The 22,249-nt window shown below is 41.5% G+C and overlaps 3 protein-coding genes across 7 annotated transcripts in view; 2 read left to right on the top strand and 1 right to left on the bottom strand.

Moving 5' to 3' along the window:
* The first annotated feature begins 1,894 nt into the window (after nucleotides 1–1,894).
* Nucleotides 1,895–14,029, top strand: NDUFV2 (NADH:ubiquinone oxidoreductase core subunit V2). The gene is made up of 8 exons (XM_061994816.1): nucleotides 1,895–2,040; nucleotides 3,950–4,015; nucleotides 7,637–7,699; nucleotides 7,780–7,896; nucleotides 9,460–9,628; nucleotides 11,914–12,023; nucleotides 12,916–12,992; nucleotides 13,875–14,029. The coding sequence occupies exons 1-8, from the start codon at nucleotides 1,999–2,001 to the stop codon at nucleotides 13,966–13,968; spliced, it is 738 nt and encodes a 245-aa protein (XP_061850800.1). The 5' UTR covers nucleotides 1,895–1,998; the 3' UTR covers nucleotides 13,969–14,029.
* Nucleotides 5,134–20,700, bottom strand: LOC133625291 (basic proline-rich protein-like). 5 transcript variants are annotated; one of them, XR_009818601.1, is made up of 4 exons: nucleotides 20,295–20,700; nucleotides 19,079–19,149; nucleotides 8,856–9,085; nucleotides 5,134–5,396 (listed from the first exon to the last, which is right to left on the bottom strand). XR_009818601.1 is itself a non-coding variant. In XM_061994813.1 (3 exons), the coding sequence occupies exons 1-3, from the start codon at nucleotides 20,684–20,686 to the stop codon at nucleotides 5,317–5,319; spliced, it is 543 nt and encodes a 180-aa protein (XP_061850797.1). In that variant the 5' UTR covers nucleotides 20,687–20,700; the 3' UTR covers nucleotides 5,134–5,316. The 5 variants fall into 5 exon arrangements, 3 of the variants coding, with proteins under 3 accessions (XP_061850797.1, XP_061850799.1, XP_061850798.1); XR_009818600.1 differs by having other exon boundaries at nucleotides 8,900–9,085; XM_061994813.1 differs by lacking the exon at nucleotides 8,856–9,085.
* The window catches only part of ANKRD12 (ankyrin repeat domain 12), a 61,240-nt gene continuing 58,940 nt past the window's right edge, over nucleotides 19,950–22,249 (top strand). The window contains exon 1 of the mRNA XM_061994811.1: nucleotides 19,950–20,149. The gene's annotated coding sequence lies outside the window, so the exon portion shown is untranslated. The remainder of the gene's footprint in view (nucleotides 20,150–22,249) is intronic.

Here is a 22,249-nt window from a genome sequence, read left to right as displayed (position 1 = left end):
ACTCTTTGGCATGCCTGGCAGTTTCAACAGATGCAAGGAAGCACACACTTTGTGGTGCCACACCAGGCTCTGCATTGGCAGGACTTTGGCACTTCAGCTCAGTATATGCAGAAGGCAGAATGCACAAAGCAATGGGCAAGACCACTGCCAATATAGGGCTCCCATTCAAGGCCATGCTGTTTTTTTAAGTATTGTCATCTGATAAATAGGCGGAGTTTAAATGACAAATGCTTCCAGATGCTTTTTTTTTTTCTTTCTGTAGTAACACATTCATGAAGCCCAACTGGAAAATGACATATTTAGCTAACATATAACACATAGATTATAAAAATGAGTGTTTATTAATTTATCTGTATGGGAACAGTCTAATCTAATCTAATCATGCGTGGCCTTTGCTATTCTTAGACTGTATGTGTAGGGCACGGTAAAAAATTTTGGCTTAGCAACAAAATCTGTAATCTGTGCTTCATCATCTCTGCATCATTGTACTTGCTGTTCTTCAGGCAGTCTTTCAGATGTTATAAGAATTCACCTCATGGTAGCACACAAGTACAGAACAAGGTTTTTAAGTAATTAAATAATTAGTGAAAAGAAATCAGTGAAAATATCAAATACTGGTAGCAGCAGTAGTTCTGAGCATCAGGAAATGAAGAATAAGGAACAGGAAGACAATCACTAACTACAGCAAACTGAAATGTAAAAAAAAGTAACCTAACCAGAGAGTAAGCACCGCGTCCTACCTGACCTGTGCAAATGAAAAGCGTGCTGTTAAAAGGGCATTAATCACAGTAACAGTTGCTAAATAGATATGTGCACATCTATATATACACACGAGTATGTCTGTAGGTATGTATGCAATTATCTGAAAGAGTAGTATCCTAAATTGTTCTAAAATGTGCATTGCTTAGCATTTTGGGCTGGTCTAGAGCTACCTGTTGAGATGCACTGGGGCTTTTGTCTCACCACACAGACAGGTTTCTTTGCAGGAGCCCTCCCAGGTGTAACTACATACATCAGTACAAATCCACAATGCAGCCTTTTAAATAAAATTCAGTGTAGTTAATCCTGTCTTTTTTAATGTTTATATGAAGTAAAAAAAAAAAAGGTCATTCAACATAAATAAGCAGATGAAAAATAAGCTAACAGTTTGGATGAAGGAAAGCACTGTAAAGAAAGCTGAATTTTGGTTTTATCATGTATTTCCTAAAAGTAATTGATACTCCTAGCACCAACTAACAGATTACCACATTTTTTGGTAAAATTAAAATAAATGTGGATAGATTTTCATTCATACACTGCATGAGTTTAATAAGGTGCCAACATCGAGAGCTGGGGTAGAGAGAGTATGAGTGCAGGGGAGATCATGCTCAGAGGAAAGGAGGATATGGTTAAGGGAAGCTAGAACATCAGCTGATGCTTCAGAAATCTGTAATTCTGAGTACTCATCAGTATAAAATACTTCCTTCTTAGCTGTTATTTGAAAAATGTTTATTTATTTTGCAGTGGGAAAAAAAAATAAAAGAGATACGTTTGCACTCCTCATCGCAAGACCTGAACGATAAGGCATCTGTGCAGGCGTGGACCTGTGACTGATGTTTCTAACAACGTGATGCCTCCAAGGAGGAGCCTGCTCCATAGCTCTTCGGTTCCAACGTCTGTGCGGTATTGACTGAATCACGCTGTAAAACGAGGGTGTTTATCAAAGATCCAGAAGACAACCAGATACTGCCTTCTTGCAGCAGTGAGCGGCAGCCCACCCGTACTGGACACGGGACCCTGACCAACCCAGTGACAACCTCCCCACCTCCCGCCGCCAACAGCCAACGGCCGGCGCGCGCCCCCTCCGTAGGCGCTCGCCCCTCGCCCGCGACCGAGCGCGCGCAGCCGGGCGTGGCCAGCGCATGCGCGGAGCGCGTCTCCTTGGCGCTGCGCGGAGGGCGAGCGCAGGCCTCAAGGAGGGAGAAGGGGGCAGCGGCGATTGCCGCTTCTACCGGTGCCATGTTCCTGTGCGCTCCCCTGCGGGCCGCCGCCGCGTGTTCGGTAAGAAGGAGGCTACGGCGGCGAGGCATCTGTCCCCGCGTCGGCCGGGGCAGGTCCTTTTCCCCCGGCTGGAGAAGGCCGCGGAGTGAGGCCGCGGCGGGGGGTGAGAGGTCGGCGCTGCCCTCGGGGTGGGCGGGTGTCCGCGGCGGGGCACGGCCTCGGTAAACAAAGGCCCAGCGCAGGCCGTGGAAGGGCGTCGCTGCCGGGTGTCTCACTTGTTCTCGAGGGCCCCGGGCCTTGCCAGAGTTACCTGTCTGGCTCAGGAGTTGCAGCACCTGCACCAAGTGAAAAAGGCTCCAGCAGTAACCACTGGGTGCTTATCGTAGGTTACTGGGAAGCTTCCCACGTGGAAATAAAATGTTCGACGTGCCCATGCATGTAAAACTAGCAGTTGGAATGAAACTCTTTAATTTGCTTTTCAGTCCCGAGTCAACTCTTCATAGTAAATGAAATCCCCTAGGCCAGTGCAAGAAACGGCCACTCATTCTATTTCTTTTTCAAGTCTGGAATTTGCAGGTGTAGTTCTTGCAAACAGACCAGTGTGTTTGGATTGAAAAAAGTGGTTTCATCTGAAGTGCCTCCTTTTGAAGGGCTACTGTATATGTGTTAGATTTGTTTAGCGTTTAGTATGATTTATAGCAAAGCATCCCATTCTTATTTACTTCTTTCACCATTGTCTGCAGAATTTCGGTTGTATTTGCATGCTTTCTGTCTCATTGAGAGGGCATGCCAGATCATTTGATCTGCTTCATGTCAGTTGATCGTGACAAGAGACTGAGGGTCTCTTGGGAAACGTGTTACTCTGGAATGATCTGCAGTCCACAGTTACCCATGTATCCCAGAGTTCATTTTGGCCTCTGACACAGAATCCTTCTTTCAGACAAGTTGGAAGTGGAGAGCAAAGAGGAAATCAATGCATACAACATAGCACACGTAACTGCATAGTAAACCCAGTGTTTCCTGGAAGGGCTGATCATATGACAGGGAAAGACTGCAGCCATTGTGTGAAACTGCACTGCAGGTGAAACTACAGGATCTGCTGCTGAAAAGATTGAGCTGATCAGGTTGCTCTTGCAGAAGAGCGGAGACTGTAGTTCCCTGACAGTTCAGCTTGGATTTCAGATTTGACCCTGTAACTGTATTTTTGCTACTTTGATGCTGATATACTTGAAGTCTATAAGTTTTATACAGTAACAAAATAGTTAAAGAGGGATTTTTTTTTAATATGCTATGCTTTTACTTTTAGAAATCTTAACATTGATATATAGTTCAATATAAAAGTTAAGGCAAAATAAATGCAAAATTAAATTTGTCATAAAATGTTTGCTTATGGCAAGATAATAACAAATTGTCTAAGTGATACTGGCTAGAATCTAGAAACGTTGATCTGTTTTGGCATGACCAATCCAGACACAGCGTTTAGAGAGTAGCTGAACAGAACTCTCACATGGGTCTGTGTTGATATTTTAGGTTGGTATTTACTTTATGTTTGTCCTTTTATGCCTGATACGACTGTTCAGTTAGGTAAAAGCTGAAGAAGTATGTAAATGCTTAGCAGAGAAGAACCTCAGTAGTAATGGTACTTTTCTAAACTAGATTTAAAATGTATACAGTATGAAGTAACAAATTGGGAAATTCTTCATGAAGTCTTTGGTGAGAATTTGCATTCAGGGGCACTTCAGCAGCAGCAGAATATTATCTGTTTGAAGTTAAAAGATTTAACCTCTACGTTGTCTGAAATGGTCAAGTAAGTTAAGAGATTTGATCTCCTAATAGTACAGGAGAGCCCTTAATAGTCTCCTCAGTAGAATTAATGGTTTACAATTGGAAACGGAATAAAAACTTTCTGAAAGCAGCCACTAGCAATATGTAAATTATTAACTATTAATGCTATCTGCTTTATTGGTAGATAAAGCAAATCCGATACTTACATAGAACAGCAGTGCGCAGTGCCAGTGGAGGAGCCTTATTTGTGGTAAGTAAATTTCTAAACTTACTGTAAGAAGGATGTGTAAGAAGAGTTTGGCATATGCTTTTTTAATCTGCTGTAACTTTAGTTGTTCGTGAAGGTGGCTAAAAAAATACTTGGGTCTGAGAGCACTTCCACCATTCTTAATTTAAGAGAGATTTCTATCTTGATTTCTGCTGGAATAGTGAACGTAGGATACGTTCCCCTTGGAGAAGTAATAAATTTCTCATCTTTGCTGATTTGATACAGATTCTTAACAGGTTGTCTTCCTAAACATCTTTTCCCCTGCAGAGACACAGGCCTCTCATTTTGGTTTGCAGTGTTTTGGACTGGTGTTTACCACAGGGCATAGGTCAGCTTTTAGTATACATGAAAGCTGTATTAGCATGTTGCAATAGCTGAATTGTTTTAGTTATTCCACTGTAATTCTTCAGCACTCTTTAGTGATTGTCTGTGTCAAGAGGTACAGATGATTAGATCACCGAAAAAGAATAATAAAATGGTCTGGCTTGGTGTAACAAAAAGTGAGATGAATGTTCATAATGCTTAGTACCTTCATGGGAGAGTACCACTGCCTGTGGAGAAAGTGTGGCTTGGGTAGGCCTTCACAGTGCAGTTGTTCACACTGTAAGTAGGTTAGGCTGATTGCTGCAATAAAGATGTAATACGGCCAAGCTATGCCTAAACATATTGTATAAAACTTCAGTTGGGAAAAATGTGTGAATAGAATTTGACCTTGCATTTCAACAGATTACTGTAGCTGGTACAGACATAGTCATTAGTATTTAGTTTGTGCATGGAGGAAGCCTTAATTTATCAAGTTTCTTGCTATGAGCACCTCTTATTTGAGGGAAGGCTGAGAGAGCAGGGACTGTTAGAGAAGGCTGGTATAGGGGGGAATCTTACTAATGTCTATAAATACCTGAAGATAATGAAGGAGCTGGAGCATCTCTGCTATGAGGAAAGGCTGAGCAGGCTGGGGCTGCTCAGCCTGGAGAAGAGAAGGTTTGGGGGATCTTGATGAAGTGTGCGAATATCTGAAGGGAGGATGCGAAGAGGATGGAGCCAGGCTCCTATTCAGTGGTGCCCAGTCACATGATCAGAGGAAATGGCCTCAGAGAACATCAAGAAATGCTTTTTTTACTATGAGGGTGATCAAGCACTGGCACAGGTGATGATGTGGGGTCTGTCATGTTGGAGATATTCCAAAGAAGCCACTCAGACATAATCCTGTTCAAGCAGCTCTGAGTGGCTGTGCCTGAGCAGCAGGGTTTGGCCCAGAAGACCTCTGAAGATCTCTTCCAGCCTTAAATGCTCTGAGATTTAACACAGTACACTTTCCAACACTGTGTCCTTAATTCTGATCTCATTCTCCAGGATCTGTATCCTAAAAAAAAAGCAGAAATGCAGTCATATCATTTAGAGGCAAATTAACTCATGCAAATCTGAGATAAACGGTAACTGTCAGACAAATGGTAACTAGGGAGCATGCCATTGACAAATTCCTAACAGCTCAGTAGCCTTAGAACTCTCAGGTTCTTGATGAAAACTATTAAACTCTCCACAGCACAGAATTAGATGAAGCCTATTTAGTAAAATGCTTTTTTTTTTAAAAAAAGTGACATGATCTATTTTAGTGTTCACCTGTGCTGTCACCTTTACAATGTCTCTTGGAACCTTGCTGCACTGAATTCACTCTGTGACAACCTGTAGCTTCAAATCTAAAGTGTATTATTCCTCTTCACATGTAGGGTATTTAAGGGTATCAATTTAGAGATGATACACTGAAAAGAACAGCTGTTCTAGACAGAGATAAATGTGATGATTTGCAAAAGAAATTGAGATCAAGTACAATGGTACTGTATCAAATAGTTATGGAAGGCAAAATAGAGCCTGAAATAAGCATGCAGACTCGAGAAAGAAAAAGTGAAGTTATGGAAATATTTATTATGAATCATGGATTTGATCTGTGCTGTTAAGACACAGAATAGATCTGTAAGGGAAAAAAAAAATTAAAAGCTGCACAGTATTTCCAGTCAGTTTTTCCTCTTCCATTAAAATTGGTAGAAATCCCTCATCAGCATTACATGAGAGTCATCAAATTCTTTATCTGGAAGGGTCAGTCTAAAATAGTGGCAACTGAGTTCCTAAAAGCTGCTTATCATATCTTGTAGACCACACCATAAGCAATAAATTTATACTTAATAAAATACTAGTTTGTTCAAAGGGAATCAGTTCTCTTTCTGTATTACTCTTGGTGGAGAAGTGTATAATGACTGTAGTTTTATATTTGACTTGGAACTGTGCTTTCAAGTTGATGATGGCAGTGGTACTATCTGCTCAGGATATAGACAAGATAAGCAATGAGAACCTTTCGCTAGACCGGCAGACGTAACTGAAGTTAAGTATTTGGCCTTTTGATATGTCCATTTTAATTTATAAATCCAGGAATAGCTATGGACCATATGTATTTTAAATTCTGCAGTGATGACAGTCTTTAAGTATGTGTCTTACAATGTGAAGATTTTTCATTAAATCCTTTGCTGCTTAGTAAGAAAGCAGTATGGAAACTGCAACATCATCCTAGATTACTTCAGAACATGATCAGTCAGTGGGGAGTGAGTTTCTTTCTCCTAAATACACTTGTAATGTTTTTATTATTAGCTTGTTGTGGATTACTTTTTAACACCAGGGCTCAAGTATAGCTTGAATTTTTCCCCCCATACTTTCCATTTAATTTGAATATTTCTGAATTTGAAGACTGTATAAAGTTTTGAATTAATTATGAAAATTTTTATTATTAAAGTTTGGCATTTTAGCTATGAGTATTTCAAGGATACCATAATGAGCTGCTTGGAGATAACTGAAAATTTTGTGCAAGTAGTTTTACTGGTGGATAAGGTTTTTTATGAGGATCAAGATTTTATTATAAGAAAATAGAACCTTCTTCAAGACTTCTAAATTTGATTTTCTGAAAATAAAAGAATTAATTGAAACTTTTTTCTTAGAAGACCACCTCAACATATTATATGATTTGGAGATACTAACTAAAAATTCTGCTTCTTCCATTCTGATTCAGAATTGTATCTAAAATTAAGTTGTTGAAATCCATTACAAACAACAAAAAAGGTTAAAATGGATTAATAATGTGTGTTTGAATGTGCAGATGTTTTAGTTGCCTAGCAAGCTTCTTGATACATTTTAAAGTTTTTACAGTTCATGTCTCATGGGAAAAGAAAAAAACAGGCTGTTCTTTAGTCCCTTGTTTATTAAGGTATTAATCAGAGGACTCTTAATCTACTTGTGATGAATTTGAACATAATTGTCAGACTGTATTAAGTGCTTAAAAAAAAGTATATTTTGATAACACTATTTTCCTCAATAAATATTTTTAACAGGAAATAACAGGAGTGTTTTAAGTGATGAAATAATTATCAATATTTTTTATAACTTTCTCAGAGGTATTTAGTCATTTGAGTACTACGAAATTTTTATCTCGACTGTATCAAACCAGTTTTATTCAAGAAACTCAACTGTAACTTTCTATAAGAAGGTGTTTTACTGCAGTGCATCTGTCCTGAATAATGTCCTGACAACCCTATTTTTACACATTTTCTTTTTCTTAAGCACAGAGATACTCCTGAGAATAATCCAGATACTCCATTTGAGTTCACACCTGAAAACCAAAAGGTATGTAGACAAAGTTAAATGTACAGACTTTGTCTTTAGATAATTACTGATTTTTTTTTTCCTTTTTTCTCTCTAAAAAGAGAATAGAAGCAATCATAAACAACTACCCGGGGGGACACAAGTCTGCAGCTGTCATGGCAGTACTAGATCTGGCCCAAAGACAGCATGGATGGTTGCCCATATCAGCTATGAACAAGGTATTTAGTACTTAATTAAGCATAATTTTACTGTTTTCTTTAAATATTGTCATAGAATTTTTTGTTTGTTTGTTTTTTGGTGGATTTTTTTTGTTGTTGTTGATGCATACTAATGTGGGAATTTGTGTGACACGCAATTGTGAGAATTCCCTGTCAGACTACATTTTATAAAATAAAAAGGAAAACTGATGAAAAAAACTTGGGGCTCTGTTGTTCACATATTGTTAGCCCTCTGCTAGAACCTACAATCAGAACAATCCTAGATTTACACATGTGTTATTTAGACAGGCTCTTTTGCCAGAATCATCCTGGAAGCAGGAACAGAAACTTTAAAGATCTTGTTTGCTGCTCAATTTGGATTAGTGGCACTACACACGTTGCTAGGATTTCGCATAATCTCCAGGCCTGTAAAGACTCCTGAAGAGCAGCATTACTGTAGTGTATGTCATAAATGTTTTATAATGCCTCGCAGCAAGTGCCTGGAAGACTTAAAAATTATTTCTTAAAATTGTTTCTAAATAAACCTGCAAGTAAGTACACTGCTTCAAAGTGATAGGTTGCATGACAGTAATTGAATATCAAGAAATAAAAAATTCTGGTTTATATTCATATGAATAAATCTATCATATTTTGTGTTACTGTCTGTCATATTATGAGCTTTAAAGTGAAAAAAATTCAATGAAGATATGCTAAGTGGGGATTGTAAGCATTACAGAAATTACTAAAGGAGTTAAGTGTGCGTTTGGAGAAGGGCAAATTTCATCTCCTCTTTATACAGCGTAGCATAAAGCCTCAGATCTCCATTAATACTGTTTATTTGCTTTTAAGATTCTTATGTGTTATAGTTAAAACAATCTTAAGATTTTTAAGTAAATAACTATTTTCTGTGATTTGTTATTTGCCTGCTATAGAGACTGGAATGTAAAACAGTTAGACCTTTGAAAACAGTGGGTCTCCACCTGAGCAGGTTGCCAGTATCCCACGGTAATGAGGTCAGGGATACCTGCATCAGAACAGGCTCCATGGAGATTGTGCTTCAATCTTCATCACCTGTGATGCCAGACTGCAGATGTAGCTGTGGCATTTCTGAGGCCAGCCCTGATGTGTCACAGAACCTGAGACAGAGCTGCTGTCTCTGAATTAGGTGAACGTAGTACCAGCCTCTAAGTACTCCCTTGTGTGTGTGTTCCTGTGGACAGATACATATAAGTTTGTTCATTCATACAGCAAAAAAGCAGAAGTGCGGTGTGAGCTGGAGCTGACAATGAAAGCTGAACCCAGCTGATTGTTTGCATCTATGTTGTGTATAGTCCTAGATGCTGAGCTTGCTGTGCTAATCCACAGCTTAGTGGAGTTTGTCCTCATGCAGGGTGACTCCTGTCAGTAACTCTGGTATCTTTTCTTGGCAACTGAATACAGCTGTGGTTCAATACACATTCCCTTCCTCTTATTTATCTGTTATTGCAGAGAGAGGGCAGGTGACTTTATTGAAATGGTTTGTAAAATGTCTTTAGTGATGTCCTGTGAGAATTCAACATCATGTTCATTTTCCCCTTGTTACAGGTTGCTGAAATTTTAGAAATGCCTCCCATGAGAGTGTATGAAGTAGCAACCTTCTATACAATGTACAATCGCAAACCAGTTGGGAAATACCACATTCAAGTCTGCACTACCACACCTTGCATGCTGCGAGACTCTGATAGTATTTTAGAAGCCATTAAGAAGAAGCTTGGTATGATACAAATTTTAATGTACTTTTTTAACCTTTATTTAGTAATACTGAAGTATTTTTTTCATATGGTAAGGACAGAGCAATAGTACTGCAAATACAGAGTGAAATCATTAGCAAATAGGCACTAAACACTTCAAGTTTCAGATTTGGTATTTATTCTTGAAAAGATAGAAGTACAGTAGAGCAGAAAATGCCATTTGGCTGGAGTGCTATTTACTGGTCTTCAAGTGGTTTTCAAGGCAATTTGTCAGGAAATGCATTATTCTAATATGACTCTCAGACTGAAAAATTAAGTCCTACCCCATACATATGAGAGGACTCTGAAATGCTGTGGCACTTTCTAATATGTAAAATTAGATTTTTAAGGTATATGATATATAAAACTTATGAGGGTTTTCTTTTTTACTTAAGGTGATTGATAGAATCAGAGAATAGCTTGGGTTGGAAGAGACTGTAAAGGTCATCTAGTTCCAACTCCCCTGCCATGCACAGGGATGCCTTCAACTAATCAGGTTGCTCAAAGCCCCATCCATCCTGGCCTTTAACATTTCCAGGGATAAGGCATCCACAACCTCTCTGGGCAGTCTATTCTGGTGTCTCACCACCCTCACAATAAAAGAATTTCTTCCTGATTTCTAAGCCTACTCTTTCTTTTGAAAACTGTTACCCTTTCTCCTGTTACTGTGCTCCCTGATAGAGTCCCTCATATTTCTTGTAGGCCCCCTTTTAGCACTGGAAGGCCACTATAAGGTCTCCCCACAGCCTTCTCTAGGCTGAACAACCCTAACTCACTCAGCCTGTCCTCAGAGGGGTGCTCCCTTACCACGTTTGTGGCCCTCCTCTGAACCTGCTTGAGCAGATCCGTGTGTTTCTTATGCTGGAGGCACCACAGCTGAATGATAGAACAAATGATATTGGATCTGAATGCAGGACTCCACATGGGGTCTCATCAGGGCAGAGTTAGAGGGGCACAACCACCTCCCTTGACTTGCTGGCCCCACTTCTGTTATGCAAACCAGGACACAATTTGCTTTCTGAGCTGTGAGCACACATTGCTGGCTCATGGTCAATTTTTCATCCAACACCCCCAAGTCTTTTTCCACAGGGCTGCTTTCAATGATTTAATCCCCCAGCCTGTACTGGAAATTTGGTGCCACCTGAGTGCTAAACTTTGCATTTTGCCTTGTTGAACTCCATCAGGTTCTTGTGGGCCCACCCTTCAAACCTGTCAAGGTCCCTCTAAATGGCAAATATGAGGTTAGCATAACTTATAAATTATCCATGGAAAAAGTGAATTGAGAGTGCTGCATGATATGAGAAGTGAGAAGAACTGATGGATTTTGTGTGTGGATTTGATTTAGTTTTTTCCTTCCTCATTGGGTGGTTATGGGGAGGAGATAAGATAGCAACTAACAACTCTTCCCCTTCTATGAAGTCGCAAGGTGGACTAACATTTCCGGAGAATCACTGTGATTTAAGAGCTGCAGAACAGCTGTTTCATATATTCTCTTGTCTGGAAAAGGCATATTTAGATGAAATTTGTGTTTGTTACTGCAAAGTCAGCTTAATTTTAACTAAAACTTTTAGCTTGAGAAATCAAAGCATTAGGATGATTGTGTAGCTCTTACTGAGACACAGGCTTTATTTAGACTGTTATTAGTTTACCCACCTCCTTCTGTAACTACAGAGGAAAACTGCTTTTCAGCATCCCTCCATGGAGAATTTTATTTTTGCTAATGTGCCCTCTGGGGATCATCTCCATCTGTATCACTGGAACAATAATCTGTCATGGAAGCTAAGTACATGTAGAGAGTTGGCCAGGAAATAAGCCTTTGTGTATAAACTTTAAAGCTGTTTATGAATTTGCAGCTAACAGTGCTAATGCTCAGATTCCCAAATTAAGGAATTTAATGTCCAACACTGTATTATATTAATACATTATGTATCAGCACATGAAAGGTATGCTTTCTATATTTTTCTGTTCTTCCGTGTAGATTACTAAATGTTACTGAGTGGAGTTGTTCTGTTTCTTAAATAACTATGAAATGACAATTCTGTTAATAAATGATACCTGTACATGAAGTCTCAAAAATGAACCCGAAGACTGATTTCACAGTTGATTAGACTCTTTTGTTTAATTGAATAATTTTTAGACTCATGTAAGAGGATTTAGCTATACAAATGTTTTTAAAGACAAAATACAAGTAATGAAACAACTCTGGAGTACTTACTCATGCTCTACTAATCTTGTTCAATAACCACTGCTGAACTCTTCATTGGTTTAGGTATAAAAGTTGGGGAAACAACACCTGATAAACTCTTCACACTGATAGAAGTGGAATGCTTAGGTGCTTGTGTAAATGCACCAATGGTACAAATAAATGACAATTACTATGTAAGTATTAAATTCTCTTTTAAAAGATTAAACTTCTTTGCTGGGATTCCTGTGTTTTTCACTTGTTTCAGATTCTGAAGATTTGGTCAGTTTCTTCAAAACTCTGTTGACAGGGAGAACTTGTAACCTAAATATTTTTTTAGGGGTTTTTTGGCTCTTCCTGGAAGATTTCATCTGTATAGCAATGTGTCAGCATACTTTTCCTTTTAGTTGCTGCCTTGATTTATACAAGAAGAGTGATGCATTTTTGCAATAGTGGTCTACCCCTAACTGGAATTTTTTAATAGATATTTAATTAAATTTTTTTAACACTTTAAAGCAGTGTGTTGGAAAGTATGGACTGGTTTAACACTATTTTTGAACTTCTAAACTTCTGGATTACGGCTCATTTGGATGCCATCAGGCCAAAGACATTAATGTATTAACTGAATCCAACTTAAAAAAAAAAGAGTAAAATATTTTGTTATCACAGTTTGGTAAATTTTTTGAGAACTGTTCTCTTGAACTGTACCCACTTTTTTTTTTGGTGACAGATGACACCATTTTGTGGTACATGCAGTGGCACATATAATAGCGGATAGGCAGAGATCCAGCTCACTAAAACACCAAGGGAACTGAAAACACAAACCCATGTTAGACGTGTACATTTAGTTGTAACATAATTGCTGCAGTTATGTGTGTAAGGCAATTTTAACATTAAAATAACAGTAGGCTTTTTAATTTTCCTAAGTCTTTAAATCAATATGTGTCTTAATAGACAGGATTAAAATTACCTATGCTAGGGTCACACCTAAGAGAGCCACTAATCTGATTAATTTTGAGTGCTGCAATTAACACAATTGCTGACTCTTGTTTTGTCAGTGAATTTTTTTTTTAATTTATTTTTTTACAGGAAGATTTGACACCCAAAGATATTGAAGACATAATTGATGAGCTAAAGGCTGGCAAAGTTCCCAAACCTGGCCCAAGGTATGCTATATTTGAATCGTACCAGTCAAATACATGAAGACTAATCCTCTTGAGAAACTAAATTCCTGTTCCAGTAACTCAAGTTTACAACCTACAGCTAAAAAGCATTAATTAATTTAATGAACAGAATAGCATGTATTCAGTGCCTTTCTATATGCTCAGGGCCAAAAAAGAACTGGAAAGGACCGAGAATTTTCGTTTTCTTAATGACGAAGGAGCGTGAGATGTAAAGAGCTTTTTGTCTAGATCATGTAAATCAATAAATGCAAATGCTTGATAGTTTTGGGGTTTTTTTTTTACTTCTGACAAAAAGCCGGAAACATGACAAGTTTGTTAAAGTTATTTCTGAACTTACCTATTATTTCCTATTGTTCTTTGTTAGCCCAAATACACAGATGTTTGTGTGAATGGATTAAATTAATTTTACTTTGGTGTATTACCTATTCCTTGTAAAGATTTTTTTTTTTAATTTTTATTTTTTGAATAAAGGAACAATAATCTGAAAACAGTTATAGTTTCCAAACACAGGGAAGAATCTTTAACAAGAATGTGACTGATAAAATTGGATCCTGCCTTTGATATTATTGGCATCAGTATCACTCTTGTCTGGCCAACCTACTAAAAAATCCCCAAAAATACACAACAAAAAAAACCCACATAGTGGTCCTACATGCATTTCAGTTATTAAATTATTTGTCACTACTTGAATTTGGAATCTGTGATTTAAAAGTAGCAGCAGAAGGATGAATAGAAAGAATGAAAGGGAAAAAAAAAGTGGCTTCAACCTGAAATCAGTTTTGTAACTATGTTCTATCCCGTGATTAAACAGTATCTGCAGATACAACAATACCAGCAATGAATAAAACTGCTTTCATTTTTCAGGAGTGGCCGTTTTTCTTGTGAGCCAGCTGGTGGCCTTACTTCTCTGACTGAACCACCCAAAGGACCAGGTTTCGGAGTTCGAGCTGACCTCTAAAGATTTTTGTAATATAAGATGTACTGTCCAAAAATAATAAAGTCACTTTAATATCAGTAAACTTATGTACATTCTAATACTTCTTTAAATAAAGCAAGCACCAGCAGTTAGAGTATCTACCTTACCATGGTTTTACCTACTGCAAAGCATAACGGTAATTCTAAATGGTAAGAAAAGTGCTTCAGTAGACTGGAAGCAACTCTCTGATCTTTCAGTTGAGTTACGATCACTAAGAAGTGAAAGCTCTGTCATTGAAAATTTACAACTTTTTCTAAGGTTCTTTGAAGAAGCAATAAAACTAAATTTAAAGTCTGGCTCATGCACAAGGAAACAAACTGAACAGAGATTATCTGACAAAACTTCCTTGCATGAACAAGAAAGGTGATCCAAGCTGTGTTGTGTAAAAAGCACAACAAAAAACCTGAAAAAAACAAACCCCCCAGAACAAGCAAACAGGCTCTCCCAGAGGGGTTGTGGAAGCTTCTTCCTTGGAGGTCTTCAAGACCCTGGACATGTTCCTATGCGACCTGATCTAGGTGAACCTGCTTCTGCAGGGGGGTTGGACTAGATGATCTCCAAAGGTCCCTTCCAACCCCTACCATTCTATGATTCTATGAAACTTGGTAAGTTAAGTAAAAAGACATTCATCTTGAGTCCAATTATTCTTACTACTTTTCAGTGACCAGGAAAAATGTGAAAATCAGCTTTTTATCATGTTATTTAAAAAAAAAAAATCCCCAAAAAGCAGCAGAACACTAAGGACGAACAACAAGAAACCACTTACTGTCTGAATTGACTCAATATAGCCAAATAATGCAGTGTGGCAAGACAGGATATACCAGTTTAATACATGACTAAATAACACATGGAACTACTTATTTGATTCACAAATCCTGCTTTGACATTACTGCTGTGTGTCACCTGCTTTTAACAACTAATCTGTGTGAAACTGAGGAATTTCTTGTGATACAAAAGCATCTGAAGATAATCTTTTGGAAAATTGATTACATAGTGACACTAGGTATGCTTGTAAAATCCTGGCAAATGCTTCACATATATACACATACAGACATTTCTGTGTCAGTTCGGGAATATGAACGTGTCAGTCTCTTGAGACCAGATTGTGTCTGCCTCTTCTAAAATCTGCTGTGGAACTTACATTCTTGTTACAACGAATGTAATTGATGGAGCTTAATTGTACTGTTTATTCTATATTTAGTTTGTTATTCTGATTAACAGTACTTCCCTGAATTTTTCTCCCTCTTTGAGACAAATTTTGCATCTACAGATTTCCCTGAAACTGAAATCAGATTTCCTGATTACATTGTACAATTTGCTAGTGGCCCACCTTTATTTCAATAGGCTCTGTGATGTTCTTTGATGTACTGTTAAAAAACTACTGTAACTGGTGGTGGTTCTGAGAGCAAAATAAATGTGTTTATCCTTTGCTTGGAAAGCTTGCTCTCCCTTCTACATTACTAAATTTTTGAAATAAAATTGAATTAATTGCATACAAATGGAAAAGTATGATAAAGTAATGAGAGAAGCATGAAAAGTCATCTTGTATATAAGTGGTGCAGAACACTTTGCATATGAGAACACAGTACTTGGATTGAAATATTATCTGTAGTTTAATGTTGCCAAATGCTCTTTGGAAAGGTCACTCTGGTGTCTATAATAGTAACATGCCTTGTAGCAGGCCAGACATCTGGCACTGTGTGCCACTTCTGTAGAAACAGCGAGATGGCTTATTGCATTTTGATGCAATTTTAATATACCAGTTTGCAACTAAGCTGTTTGCTGGACAAAAACAACAAAGCACATGGGATTACCTTCTAACCTATTCTGAAAGCAGGCAACTGCTTTTATAGTATACATTGAACATAAGTGAGGACTTTGCATGTGCTGCGTGCAAACTGCCCCATGTTACAATTATTCATGTAACTCTGAAATTAGTGGGATCACATAATTGTGTTGAAATGTAGTTTTAGACCAGCCAAATTTGAAACTTTCAAATATACAAAACCAAAGCTGTAGAATGCTTGACTGCTCCCATCTCTACCACGTGAGTTTTTTGTCATGTCTCCCTTTTTTTCCCCCTATTACTTCCATCTATACGTGACAGTCTTTATGTCAAGCAGAACATGGGCCTTGACAGCTTGCAGGTTGTTGGAGATCATGTTAATGATGTTCCACAGACAAGTATGTCAGTCATTTTGATGCAACAGTCTGCCAGTCACTTGAATGGAAAAGGTTCATTTACATTATTCTTGTTGCATGGCACAAATCTGATACATCACTGTTTAAAATGAAATTGAACAGCAGCTATATGACTGAAATATTTGAAGATAAATAAGCAAATAACCATTACTCTTCTCTCTCATCTTACCCACTCCATTTATCAATTATGAGAGGCTTTATGGTCCTGGTATATAATCACTGTATTAAGATAAATGATTAAAAATTCACATCTTGTATTATTTCAGGTTTTGTCAACATTTAAATATTTCAAACTTCAAACTCAATTAGAAACACAACTACATGTAACAAACACTACTTATTACATGTAGTTATTTAGTATATACAAAATTACTTTCACAATGCTAACTTTTGCAGGACTGTGATGAGGATTCACAAGATGATCAATATGGAAGAGTTCCAGAATAGTGTAAGAATTATATTCAAATTCTCTTTTCCGTTCTTGAATAGCTGCAGATAATACCCTGTGCTTACTTTTACCAGCAGTATTGAATATTTTAGGTAGCAATTACACTAACCTGTCAAATAATTAAAATACTGCAGTTTCAGTCTACTGGTTAATATTGTGGACTGTCGGAGTACTAGGTGGGGAGTTCAATGAAAAATAAGTTAATTACAGGAACATATTCCTTACACTGGTAATGCAGCAGTAACTGAGCCAGTTCTGTGTTTTCAGTGTCGTTTGCCCCTCTTCTTGAATGAGGGAAAAATGAAAGGATTCACATGTTATATTCTGCAAGAGTGGAAGAGGAAAGAAGTTTTAAAATGCCCTTTAACAGGGGAGGTTAAAAAGACCAGCTAGAGGAGATTTTAAGAAAAATAGGTACAGTCTTGGGAAAATAAATGAGCTTTAGAACAGGGAAGCAGACAAATCCCCTGGCCAGAGAAAGTGGGCAGTGCTAGTTCTTTCCTTTGGTAAAGATGAAGAAGTCTGAAGTGATAGGAAACTCCACTAGATACCCAATGACGTGTTCCAACGTTGGGTAACAGGAAGGATTTCCTGACCTCTACACAATGCTAGAAAAATGCTATATGGAACACTGTTCTGTCATTGAATACAAAGGAGTAAAATTCATTTTCCCCTTGCAGTATGTTAGCTGGCCTCAATGGCTGACCTGCCAGTTATCTACCTGAGGCTAGTGCCTATATTTTCACCAGCATGATATTCAGCAAGTTCTTAGGATAAAGTTCTTACTTTTAGATTTTTGTACTGCTGAGATTTTCAGTCATTCCACTACCAGACTGAATTTTGCAATGACACAATTCACACCAAATACTATGCAAGTTTGTCTTGATTAAGACCAGTAGTTTACGTGCCGATAACACTTGATGTTCCACTTGGGAGGGCAGGTCAAGGGAAGTCCTGTGTATGCCAACATGGTGCAGCTACAGAGGCACCTATAGAAAATCGAGGGGCTTCTGGAGAAATGAGCAAGAAACTTAATATGAAGGCCGCAATTAGCATTAACTGACTGATGCTTTTTATTAGCCCAAACACTAGTTCTTAACGAAAGGCTTAAGGAACCATATTTTTAGTTACTGACAGGTATTATCCAATCTCAACATCTCCTGCGGGAGATATTCCTCGTGAGATTTCTTCCCTGTTACCTCAGCTGCTGGCCGTGAACACCTACAAACACACACCGAAGTCCCTGAACTGCATGCTACTTGTGCTGGTGCACAAGGAGCAAAATGCAGTATTACATCCTGCCCTACACCTGTAGCCTGTCATGTTTTAGATGGTGAATTATCAGTATCATCACTGTTCAGTACTGAAAAGAAAAAAAATAATTCTGCCCTGTGAAACAGTTCTTAATCTGCTTAATGCTGACAGCCAGCAGCCTGACTGCTCTTCAGTCAACACGCCACCTCAAGCAGCGACCTCTGTAATCAACCTGACATGAAAGAGTATTAAATGGATGCAACTTCCTTTGTTATGTGGTGCCTGGTCAGCTGACAGTACACTAACAGAATCAGATGAAAATAAAGGCACTTGCTTTACAAACGATCTGTACCTGCATTTGTACAGAAAAGACTTTGAGAACAAATGCAAGAAGTTTGCCTAAACTGTTGTGCAGCATGGCAGTATTTGAGTCATGATGCCATTCTGTAGCCCTGCTGGAATGTGACCGGTGGTGAATAAAGGGCAAATCTGCACAAATTTGATGTCCTTAATCAAAGTAATCTTTTCATCCTGCAAAACTCATCTTGTGGACTTGCATAGTAAACATTACAGAATTCTTGCTTTCTGCACAGGAGTAGGTGAAAGCAATCCAGTAGCACTCTGAGCATGCATTTAAGATTACACTAACCAGAAGGCCTTTGTTTAGTTGCTTTCTCAAAATGCCACACCTGACAGCCCACCCATCTTTACCACCTTCCCGAAGCTATCTGGAGGATACTATTTGAGAACCCAGGAGTATAGCATAACACAGAGTCTTTAAGTCTTACCACATAATAAGCTTTTAATTAATAAGCAGATGCAAAACCTTTCACAAGTACAGATGAATGGCCCGTTTTCAATGTTGTAAGCAGGACTAACGTCAGTCTACTTCTGTAATGCTTTTTGATGCACTTAGATGACATCTGGCTTATTGACGGATGCCAGACACCCCCGAACAACGTTGCTTCGGGGTTTTTTTTTGCTGTTTTGAAACCTGGAAGCGGGCTGAAGCTTCCAGCAGCAGTCTGTGCCCGCCTGCCCCGCCCCTGCCAAAGGTCCTGCAGTTCCGTGCCTGCGCCCGCCGGCCGGGAGCGGATGGGGGTCCTGACTAGGCTGCCAGGGCCGGCGGACACGTCCTCCCGCAGCTTCCCAGTCCTGAAGGGCCCTGCGGCACCGCGCCACACGCACCTGCCTCCAGGGGCTTCTCCCAAACGCAGCGAGACCCTTTAACTGCAGCCTGCCGGTGTGCGAGGACGCACCTGAGGGGGGAAAGCGGTAGAAGGCAGATGGGGGCGCCGGCAACAATCCCTCCATAACCGCCCATGCCCGCACTCGCCTCATTTGGATGCGCCGCCGCCTCCAGGCTGCGCGCAGCGCGCACGCGCGTTGCGCCGCCGGGTAAAACTCACTGCGCCATCGCCGCCGGAAAAGCCCTCCCCCGGGAGGGAACGGCGGCCGCCAGCGCGGCGGCACGACCGAGACCACGCCGGTGGCTCCAGGTCGGCTTCCGCCCCGCTGAGACTCGGCCGCTCGTGTGCCCTCGGCCTATGACCGGCCGGGCCGCCGCCATTTCCAGAAAGTTCCAGTAGCCGCGGCCAACAGGAGTGCGGTCGCCTTCCACACACCCACCCCACCCCCCCGGCGCGTGCGCGCTGCTTGCAGCTCCCTGTGACCACCTTCCCTCGCGCACCCCCTCCACCGGCACCGTTATTCCTTGCCGCCTGCGTAAGGCAGCGGTAGGGGCGGCGGCCGCGTCCGTGCCCATCTCCCTCGGCATGAGAAACGGAGCAGCGCAAGGACGCTGCCCACTCTCGCGCCACCGCTGCCTTCTTTCTCTCCCCAACCGCCGACGGAACGGCGTTAACGTTCGCGGCAGCGCGTCCCATGCCCTGTGTGAGGGCCACGTGGGCGGCGCGCGGCCAATGGGAGCTCCGCGGAGCTCCGCTCCAGCGGCAGCAGCAACGTTGGGTGGGGGGGGGAAGGGGGAGGGGAGCGGCAACGGCGGCGGCAGCAGCAGCACAGGCTGAGAGAGGGAGAGGGGAGGGGGGGAAGCGGGGGGGGGGAGGGGTGTTTTCAAACCCGACAGCCACAGCGGCCGGAGCCGGGGCTGAGACCGAGCCAGCGGGTACGGCTGGTAGTGGCGGGCGGTACCCGCGGCTCTCTCGAATCTCTACGGTCGCGCCGCTACGGAGAGAGGACAGGAGAAACGGCGAGAGGAGGAGGAGGAGAACGCGTCCCACCACTGACTCCTGGGAGAAGGTAAGGACCAGAACGCACCTCCCCACCCGTTCCCCGTGCGCGGTGGGGACCCCGGACCCCACTCGCTGTCGCGGTGTTAGCACCCGCAGGGTGCCGCCCCCCTGTCTCTGGACGGCGGGCAGCGGCTCGTCCGGGGACCACTCACCCGGTGCCCGCTTCGGGGGCTGTATCTGCTGCCCTGTCTCCCGGGCAGGCGTGCGCCGCACCCTCCCGGCCCCGCGGGGCGCCGAGCCCGGCCCTACGCTGCCCCGCGCAGGGGCACGGCTGCGGCGGGCAGCGGCTCTCGGCTGTCAGCCTGTCAGCGCCGCGGCGGGAGCCATGGCCGCCGCTGTCACCGTCTGGCGGCCGCGCCTCTCCCTCGCCGAGCCCAGCCCCTGCCCCGTCGGGCGGCGGGGTGCCCGCCTGCGGCCGGGGTGGCGGTGGCGGGTGCAGGAGGCCGGGGCGGCGGCTCCCGCGGGAGGCAGGGCCGGGGCTGTGGGAAAGAGGCGGCGGTGGGGGCTGCACGGGCGGCCGGTGCGCGGGTGCCGAGCGCGGCATGGCGGTATACACAGGCATACAGACGCGCACACACACCCTCCGGCCCCGCCTCCGTTTCGGGGATTTCGGCAGCTCTCTGCAGCCTCGGGAGTCGCTCGGCCGATTTCTGGCCGTGCCGCTCCCCCGCGGTAGCTTGCCCTCAGCAAACCGAGACCCAAGGCGGGCGGGTGAAGCGTTCGTGGCTCCTTCCGTTATGTGCTGAAGGGTGCCCGGTTGTTGTGCAGAATAATGGTTTCAGCCGCCTGGTTCGCCAGTGCGAGGCAGCCGCCGCCGAGGTGTGGAGCACGGTAACTCGCGCAGCACAGGTGACAATAAGCAACAAAGGAAGGGCAAGAAATGAGAGAATACCAGCCTCAGGTGCACAGTTCTTCATGCTAGTTCAAGCCTGACTCTCCAAATACTGCTGCCAATGTTCGATCTTTTTTATTATTATTTATAAAGAACTGGATAGCTGAGGAGAAAGGATTTGTGTGTGTTTGTTTATTTAAACTCACAAATAAAAATAGTTTAATGTCAATGTTATCAGCTAGAGGTTTTGTGGAAATTGCCTGGACACTGTTGGTATGTTCTGTGCCTTTTCTTTGTGAGCCATGTGGTGTGAAGGAAAACCTGAATTTTATACCTCTGAGTTACAAGGCAGTTTATGGGATAAAACAGCGCTTTAATGAAGACAAGTGGGTAGATTATGATGTTCGTAGGAACACAAAGCTATCAGACTGATGTGAAGCAGTCCAAATGTACTTATGTTCCAGGAAAGAAATACTTACTTGGAACACTAGGAAAGGCTGAGATCATAACAATTTCTTATAGACATAAACTTTTTGTAAAATAATTCTGTGTTATTGACATGTTGTGTTATATAGGGGGGATGGGGGCACTTCTCTAGTTTTGAAGCAGCAAGGGCTTAGTTGTTTTTCAGTATGCAAGTTGATGGGAGCTTGGTTGTCCTTACATCTAGGTTATTCTACATCTGTGCATCTAGGTTACTCTAGGACCATGGTGAGCTACGCACAGGTGCTTTGCAGCTGCAAAGAGTGAAGTATCCTATGCTGTCTTTCCTTCTTCACCTGTAATCTTCTGATTTAGTTACATAGGTAGAGGTCCCTAGAGTAATAGATCATCAGAATGATGTGAGATACCAGGGCATTTCATCTGTTCTTTTTTATTTGACGCTTGTGCAGATATTGGGTGTTACTTATGTTCATATTTTAGATGTAAACTCAGACTCTTAGCTAACCTTGTGACTTGAAGAGCTAGGGACCTTAATCTCACCCTGTGTGAATTCATTAGCTCTTTGTGCAAGCTCAAGAAACAGTCGTTCAAATAAAATTGTAGGTTTGAGGTACAGCAGAATACTTTATTGGGAAGGTGATGGAAAACCTATTGACTCTCCGTGTCTGCCCTCTTTAATCGCACTTTTCTGTGTGTGTCTTGTAAGCTAGAATGTCAAAGAGTGACAGTGTTTTTCTTGGCACTCAGGGGACTGTGGTGGCATTCTTGTGGTGATGTCAGTTTTTTGGTGTGCAGTATGTGAGTTCCATTTCAGAATTCCTAGTAATCACT

The sequence above is a fragment of the Colius striatus genome, chromosome 4 (assembly GCF_028858725.1).
Source record: "Colius striatus isolate bColStr4 chromosome 4, bColStr4.1.hap1, whole genome shotgun sequence".
NCBI classification, from domain to species: Eukaryota; Metazoa; Chordata; class Aves; order Coliiformes; family Coliidae; genus Colius; species Colius striatus.
The sequence above is the reverse complement of the archived record's forward strand: the minus strand, read 5'-3'. Positions and strand labels throughout refer to the sequence as shown.